This window comes from Magnolia sinica, chromosome 7 (assembly GCF_029962835.1).
Source record: "Magnolia sinica isolate HGM2019 chromosome 7, MsV1, whole genome shotgun sequence".
Taxonomy (NCBI): domain Eukaryota; kingdom Viridiplantae; phylum Streptophyta; class Magnoliopsida; order Magnoliales; family Magnoliaceae; genus Magnolia; species Magnolia sinica.
In genome coordinates, this window is record NC_080579.1 from 90,027,226 (window position 1) to 90,035,738 (window position 8,513).

Consider the following 8,513-nt stretch of genomic DNA (forward strand, 5'->3'; position numbering starts at 1 on the left):
GCCGAGCCACCTTGATTTTTTGTTGATGGCCCATTAAATCTATCATCTGTAGCTTGTTGCTATGGCCCACTAGATCTCCATACCCAGAATTAATCAAGTGCGAAATGGACGGTGGATGCCCTTGAACAACAGTTCATGGAACTCCACAGGTTGCAATTCAGTTTTATTCTTCAATCTTTTTTTGAGCAGGGTACATAGATCTGGTCCCGGTTGCTCGCATCCGATCTGTTCATGTTGGGAGTTTCAGTGCATATTCAAAACTGGATGTTATAGCCTTCCCACCGTTGGATAACAGATTCCATCCTATCAATGGACAGATGGGAGCCATTTGCACGCAGCTTCCCATTTGCAACACTATCAATAAATCCCATGATTTAGTGTATTATTCAATCAATACATGTGTATCTGTAATATTATTGAATCGTTTCATTTGTGAGGAGCTGGATGAGAACCTCTCATGGCCAGTTCTGTGGTAGAGATGAGGTTGATAAACAACCATCAATTATAACCCCAAAAGAACTAGATTCAAGTCCTTATTATTGCCCTGATGTAGACTCACAAGAACCCCATATTCGGGTCCTTAAATCTTGATTGTCCTTGCTCTTGCCCCGGTGGTAAACTTACAAGAGTTTCAAGGTCAAAGGTTCAGAGTACGCCATAGGTGGTGAAATCCCATTGTGGGTAGAGCTGGTGGGTAGGGTTTGAGATATTTAGAAATTAGGGTGTTTTTTTTTTTTTTTAATATATATATATATATATATATATATATATATATATGTTGTTTATATATATACGTGAACCGGAGTTGAGTTAGGTTTTGGATCAAGTTACTAGGTAACTCGGTTTGAGTTCAGATTGGGCCAAGCCTACTCGGTTCGGACTGACTTACCCATTTGGTTCGGGTCTAGTCAGGTCTGAACGAGTCAGACGAGTCAAGTCAGCCGAGTGGAGGCATCCCGTGCCCAGCTCTAATTATGGGCATATATATTTACCATGCCTGGCAACAAGTTCAATGGGCCCACCATCATGCGAGTAACACCCGACTCCATCCACCATTTGTGCCAGCTCATGTTAGGAAGTGAACTTAAAGTTCAGGCTGATCTAGAATTCAAGTGGACTGCACCATTTCATAAGGCTAGTCCCATTGCCATGAAGGTAAAAAACAAATATCAGCCGGAGCCAATACTTGGGTGTGCCTCAGAAAGGTTTTAGCCGTAGGTGCCCCCATCCCTACTCCCTACTTGAGTTTTGGGTTGGCCTTTTTAAAAAAAATTAAAAAATCACTTCTTAGTATGTCCTGGTGCAAAGGATGGACAGAACGGATGCCCCCACACACATTACAGTGGGCCCCACAGGGTTTATTATTATTATTTTTATTTTTTGGGGGAGGAGATTCACGTCGCCACGCCAATGGACAGGTGGGAAGCTATTGGAATTTGGAACACAATTTCCCCTTTGCCAAATAATTCTATGGATAATCTTATCGGATTGTGATGGAAAGTGGTCCCCACTTCGTTTGACGTTTCAGAGAAACTGGGGATTGAATTGGGCCCATTTATGATAACCACCTGATCTTGCTCTGATGTTGACAAGATCAACCATATTCCTAATTGGTTTAGATACTCTGGCAGAGTGTGATGGATGATACATAGGCACTTGGAAATTACTTGCAGATTCCATACTTAGCATACAACTAATTCAAATTAAACCGTCCAAACTATTGGTTCCAAGTTAGATGCGTCATTTGCCGAAAGAAACCGTTATTTGATTATCTGACCATCAGATTGCTGGACATCTATTGGACGGTTAAAAATGAAAATTTTCCAATGGTCCTGTTTAAATGTCCGCGAACAAAAGGTCAGGATTGTTCAAGCAATCGATTTTGGGACTGTGACTTAGCAATGGTGGGTTCACGGCTTACTCGGTTTAAGTTTAACTTGAGTTAATGTATGCCACGTGGACAATTTCTGAGTGCCTGCGTGTCAAGCGTCATACGCTGCTGAGTATCATCAACAACTCTTGTTTTATATTAAGGAGGTGGTGCGATCGAGTGGGCCCCACCTAGCATCACTTTCAAAATTTAATAGGAGGGTGATGATGTTCATCCATAGCAGAGTATCTCATCATTGTGACTGTGGTGGTGCAGCAGGCAACCCAGGACCGTCCATCAGGTTGGCCTAGGGCACGAGAATAACATCAGGTGGACAATCTTAGCCATCTAATTAGTGGGTTTTTCACTGGGACCCACCAAACAGTTTGGGATCTTCTTTTTTCGTCTATCATTTGCAGTACTATAAGATAGTGGATTCAGCCTGACCGTCCGTCAATCTTTCGGCTTTTTTAATGTTGAATTCTAACCGTCTAGTTGGCAGGCCACCATCCAAAGTATTAGGATCGTAGAATCTAGGAAGTTTTTGTGGCATCCTTAGTCCCCATTTGGGCCCACTAGAACAACGGTTGGATCCCCTAACGGCGGCCCACTACGTGCATGGAATTAGGAGCCAGCGTTTCCGTGTATATATATATATATATATCCTGCGCACCTACGCACGTGCGCACCTTTGCACACGTGCCATGGGTGTCTAATCTGAACGGTCCATGTGATGCGGAATCCAATAAAACCTTATGTGACAAGTTTTCACCCCGATCTAATATTTTGGTGGGCCATAAAAAAGAGAAATGCAAATCAAGGGAGAAAATGTTTTCATTTTTCATGGCCCATCAAAGCTTTAGATCAAAGTAAAACTTGGGCCCAGGGGATTTCAGGAGGTGTTTCTTCACATGAACGGTTCAGATTTTGGATCCACATCACGTATGATGGGTTCTCAAAAAAGTTCGTATGCAGTACGTACGAACTGGTTCGCAGGTGATCGTTTCCGTATATATATATATATTTGTATGTGTGCGGTGTAAGTCGGAGAATTTAGAAAGATACAAAGGATAAGTTGGGAATTACATATCAGGGTCTTAAGCAATTTATCCAACTTCACTTAGATGCCCCGACGGAGTACGATGTTTCATACGCATGCTCTCCGACATTCTACGTATTACATACACTGAAAATCAAACGCAACCACCCAAGTTGTGGGCCCTGCTTTCAATGCGTCATAAACCAAAATACAAACTGAAGTGATGTCCAAAGTGGGCAGTCGTTTGGAATGAAATAGTAGATGGTCTGGATTCAACAAAAAGTTGTCTGGTAATCAGAAGTTAAGAATGTTGAATAAATCTACTAGTGGACCCCACTATCCAGACAGTATAGATTGAGCTATACATATGCTACTCGAACAAATTTTTTGAATGCATGCGTATAAACCCGTTCCATTACCGGAGTATCAAGTAACTCTCCGGAAATCCTTCGAGTGCCGTCCAGTCTCTTTCATCCGTTATCGGATCTGCATCCAAATCAAGGGCGCGCGATTTGGCTGGTACCCCGGAACCAGCGATGTGGGTGATACCCTGATCGTGGGGCCTGCATCGATGTATGGTTGTATATCTACGCCGTCCATCCGTTTTTACAACCCATTTTAAGGAATGATCCCAAAAATAAACTAGGTAAAAATCTCAGGTGGACCACACCACAGGAAACAGTGGTAGATGGCTATTAAAAACATTTTGTAGGCCACAAAATTTTTGGATCAAGCTGATATTTGTTCTTTACCTTCATCCAGATCTTTGTGACCTTTTTAACAGGTTGGATGGAAAATAAACATTACAGTGGACCCTAGGAAGTTTTTAATGGTGGGCGTTCAATGACCATTGTTTCCCATAGTGTGGTCCACCTGATATTTTTATCTGCTTCATTTCTAGGATCACACCATAAACTGAGTTCTCAAAACGGATGGACGGGTAGATATACAACGTACACATCGAGGTGGGCCCCACTGTCGGTGCACCAAGCACGTTGCTGGCTCCGGGGTAACCAACTAAGTCGCGCCCCAGATCAAGGTGACCTGTCCTGATGCATCAGGACCGAATATCCTCACGGTTTCCTTTGAAGAATCCTAACCTTTGATTCGTGGACACTTGTTTGTTGGAACGGGACCCTTGGGTATCTTTCATTTTTAATCGTCCACCAATCCGATACTCAGATAATCACGTGACCGTAATTTGAATTAGTTTCCGAGTATACAATTTCAAGTGCTTGCGTATCATCCATCACACTCCGTCAGAGTATCAAATTTTGTTCATTTGGATAAGTATGATCCATCTACAGCGGGTCCCACTATTTGGGCGGTCCAGACTCGAGCTAGATCCCACATGTAATTGGGATAGCTAAGCTGCTGTACGCAATCTGGGAGTATTTTAAGGTGATGTCCGAAATACCAATGGCCCAGATTATCTATTCGTGGGCCCCACTTGTCCAAGATGAAAACTCGCGTATGCTGCGTAAAGACTCGGGTTGTGTATCATATAATTACTCCTCTCTTCTCATCCTCCAACCTCTCATTGAACTCTCTCCGCCATTTCTGCTTTCGTTTCTCTCTGCTCGAAAGAAATGCTTCTGTTCTTGTACCATCCAACGGCTCACATTCAATCGCCGTTCCAGTGGGCCCCAAAACAACCTTCTTTGACCAAAACCATCTTCCCTTCTTTGGAGAATCTACGGAGTAAGAGATCTCAGATCGGTACATCCAAATCCAACGGTCGAGATGGGAGGATGTGGGTGCTGCGTGCGTCCCTGATCGAGGCGCCCGTGCTGTGGGCAGGCAGGGTTTGCATCTTCTACGCTCTCCTTAGGGCTGGATTAGCCGGGTCCCACCAGAATCCGTTGGTCTCAGGTATGGCCCCTTTTTTTAACGTGTGAACACCCGCGCAGGATAGTCTGATCAGAAGCCATTTATCTCTGCGCCAGTTCTCTTTTCGCCTGCTATCGTGCGCCCATCGCGCAGGATAGCTAGTACTAGTACTGGAGGGCATTGTGGGGTCTCCTTATGCGTCCATTTCGTGCAAGTGTGGCCCTTGGTTCGTTGATCCGGACCATTGATTGTGTGGGGACAGTCACAGATGATGGATCGAGCAAAGCTCTTTCCAATTAGAAGATCACAGTCTATAAATCATTGTCCTGTCATTGGGCCATTGCTGTTTGCCTTCTTTATATATAAAAAATCTCAACCGTAGATTTTGTAGTTCTCTGATTGAAAGTTAGGGACCTCCAAGCTGGGGAAGATTTGAGGAATCCGCCATACACAGTAGATTCCTTAAGATCAATGGGTCCTTACTCGTGGCTTAGTGGTGGACCCACAAGAATTTCAACACTAAGGTCATGGGTAGAGTACCCATTGAAAAAAAAATAAAAATCAACGGTCTGGATCAACGTACCTGGGTCCCATTTGTAAAATGTAGCGTTTCAGAACGCTTTTCATGTTCTAATGCAAACAGAATGCATGGTCCCACATAAACTGGGCATTTGGCATCTTGGTCCCTCGATCATGGATTAGATGATCATGACCTTCCAATTTAAGGGACGCACTGCCGCAGTTGGACTTCTCTGAGTTAGTCTGAATCATTTGGTTTTTGCCCTTTTGGATTAAGGCCTATGCATTGTAAAGGTCCATCAGATGAATGGTCCTGATCACTGGATTTTCGTACATGTCCCATTATCTTTCATGGGTACACTCCTGCCCACCATAAGTAGAATTATGCATGATGCACTGGATAGATGATCTCTTTTTATTTTCTCTCTCTTTAGGACTATTAATGGGTTTTTATTTTATTTTTTAATTGTTATTTTCATATGTTGTTAGATATAATGACAGAGACCGATGATATGGGGTTTTCAAAGTGGTTGGACAGCATGCAAGGGAGATCAGGTTCGTTGGTGTTTTTCCTTTTCTTTTTGATTTTTTAATTTTATTTTATAGATATGGTAATGTAGGGGCATTTTCACACCGGGCTCGAGTGGGGTAGCCCGTGGGATGCGGGGACACTCAGGGTCCGTGTGAAGCGGAACCTATGTGAATTGGGGCCCACGGGGAGATCCAGCCAAGGTCCTAACCCATGCGATGTGGGGCCTGGGCTACGATATAAAGGGAATGATTCACCACTCTCTATAGTTCGAACTTTTAGAGCAAGTGGCTAATTGTCCTACATCAAAGTGGTATGATGCATCAAAGTGGTATGAAAGCGGGAGGTCTCATGTTCGAAGAGTACGCACTCGGGGTGGGTGGCCCGTGTGAAGCGGAACTCATGTGAAGTGGGGCCCACGAGGAGGTTCGGCCGAGGTCTTAACCACTCTCTGAGCTTTTAGAGCAAGTGGCCAATTGAGTTAGGGAAATGATCCAAGTGTTGGAGATGATCTCTATAATAAATTGGGCCAACTTCTGGATGTATCGGATCATCTGATTGGTGTGATTTCCACATTCCATCCCATGAAATGAATGCTGAGCCTAATAGATAGCTTCCATTGAACAATTGGATTGTCCAAGTGTCTTGATGCAGCTAGTGACACTATAACTTGTAGTGCCTTGAGAGCACTGGATCATTTCTCTTTGAGGCAGGATCAAGCAATGTTTTAAAGCCTGGATTGGAACCTGACCTACTATTGCGGCCGGTGGGTCCAACCATTGGTCCAACGACCAGTTGACTGGGGCTGTTGGACCTGATGAACAGCTCGATGCGGAGGGTTTGAACTGCTTTGATCTGGTAGACTTTGAAAAATCAAGGGAACTTTTTATATGGACAATGCTCAGCCTGAGATATTGGTGTTTCATGTTTCTCATCAATGTATCTCATAGGTGGGGCGCACCTTTCTATGATCCAGACTATGGAGGGCCCCACTTTGGATGCAAATGGATGCAAGAAAAGAAAGAAAGAAAGAAAGAAAAACTTGCATCGAACAACCCAGCGATCTGATCATTTGGGCTGCAAAGGGATGGTCAGAATGAAAACATAGCCAGCAGCCATACGCAAAAAAATTCCACGGATCAGTTGCAGGGATTTATTTGGAGGTGATATTTTGTTCATTGCCCATCCATGCTGAGCCCCACCACCACCAGATGAACAATCTGGATTCCGAAAAGAAAATGCCAGTAGCTCAGGCAAAGCATTCTATAATATCTTTTCTTTCCTTCTGGTATGGTGCTTCTATGCGGTGGAAATTCATTTAGATTGGCTTGAATTTTCCATTCTCATGTTGGTATAGTCAATCAGAGGAAAAGGATGCAGTGGATAAAAGGAAACTAGTAAGCAAATGGCATCCTACAACAAAGGGAACTCTCAAGAGGAGCTACAGAGTCCCTTCGAAATCTGAAGGTCGCCGTCTTCTCAAAGCTATTGCATCTCTGCTCTCCGACGATGATCATTTCATAGATGCCACTTCCCATAAGGTGCTTTCCTATAGTTAGTTTTCCAACAAGATGTTGAGTCCTTTGCTTTGTTGTTGTTCCCTTTGTTTCTTTCGCCTTTGTTGTTTCTCCTCTCTTCTTTTAATGAAGTTTCAGTTGCTTTAAAAAAAAAAGATGTTGAGTCCAGTTCATCGTGCGATGAATGGGTCTTGGCTTATAGTCACTCCACTCTACAATTGTCTGTATCGCTAGATCCAGATCTTCCATCGCTACCATAGAGGCCCATTGTAGAAAAACCAGACCAATCATGCAATTCTGACTATGGAAGCTGTAGTTCAAATGGAAGATGAAAATAGATGGGTGAAAGTCCATTTATCATATATCTAGGATCATGAAATATGTGTGGTTTTTGCATGGGGGGCATCCACTATAGTTCCCTCAAGGTCGATGGTCTTGATTGGCAATAAACCACAGCTGATTCAGAAAGATGAACTAGAAACCTCCCCTTTGATAAATCTAATCCATACATTTTCTATAAAAAAAATTCCTACTAAGCTTCATTTTGTTAGTAACAACAATTTAAGATTCTGTTTGGGTATGGTATCCCACAAGTTTGGGATCACACCTCATTACAGTGTTGGTGGGCCCCATGACCTCCATGTCAGATTTGCCGCGCTAAAGGAGCTCTTTCCTCCACTAAATTGCAATTATGGGTGTGTTTAGTTTTTCCTTCGAAGACTTCCAAAATCATAATCATGCAGAGGAAAATGCCTCTTTAGCGCATCAAATCCAATGTGAAGGCATGTGGCCCACCTAATTCCTGATTTGGCTGTCTGCTAGTCAAACGGCCTGAGCGCCGCATATCTCATGTTAATTTGGAAGTTGTTTTTGGGTGTTTAGGGATGTCAGATTAGGAGGGAGAGTGCTCATGGAGAAACTGTGTGTTGCAACAATGTGAGAGCACTGTTTGATGAGCTCCCCACTCCACACCTTGTGGTGGAGATCACAGCCTTTCCAGCTGGCCCGCTCACAGACAAGGACTACACAAAGGCGGAGAAGCTCGAGAGGGTGCTAAGGTCTGGTCCTTCCATTTGAAGATCTTTATTTTCTTATGCTTTGTATTGTATATCCTTCCATCTGTACATATAACATGAATACAAGTTTCAGACTGTTACTTACCAACTTTCGAGTTGTCGACTCTAATCTAATCGGTCTCTTTGATTCTGA

General features: G+C 43.4%; 1 protein-coding gene across 1 annotated transcript; it reads left to right on the forward strand.

The window, feature by feature from the left end:
- The first annotated feature begins 4,417 nt into the window (after positions 1-4,417).
- On the forward strand, positions 4,418-8,513 carry LOC131251672 (uncharacterized). The gene is made up of 4 exons (XM_058252539.1): positions 4,418-4,781; positions 5,748-5,813; positions 7,153-7,328; positions 8,187-8,513. The coding sequence occupies exons 1-4, from the start codon at positions 4,499-4,501 to the stop codon at positions 8,379-8,381; spliced, it is 720 nt and encodes a 239-aa protein (XP_058108522.1). The 5' UTR covers positions 4,418-4,498; the 3' UTR covers positions 8,382-8,513.

Excerpts from the sequence above, each read along its gene's own strand:
- LOC131251672 (XM_058252539.1), top strand. The coding sequence starts at position 4,499 with ATGCTTCTGTTCTTGTACCATCCAACGGCTCACATTCAATCGCCGTTC. Across the intron at positions 5,814-7,152 it reads CAGCATGCAAGGGAGATCAG|AGGAAAAGGATGCAGTGGAT; the intron begins GTTCGTTGGTGT and ends ATAGTCAATCAG. Across the intron at positions 7,329-8,186 it reads TAGATGCCACTTCCCATAAG|GGATGTCAGATTAGGAGGGA; the intron begins GTGCTTTCCTAT and ends TTGGGTGTTTAG.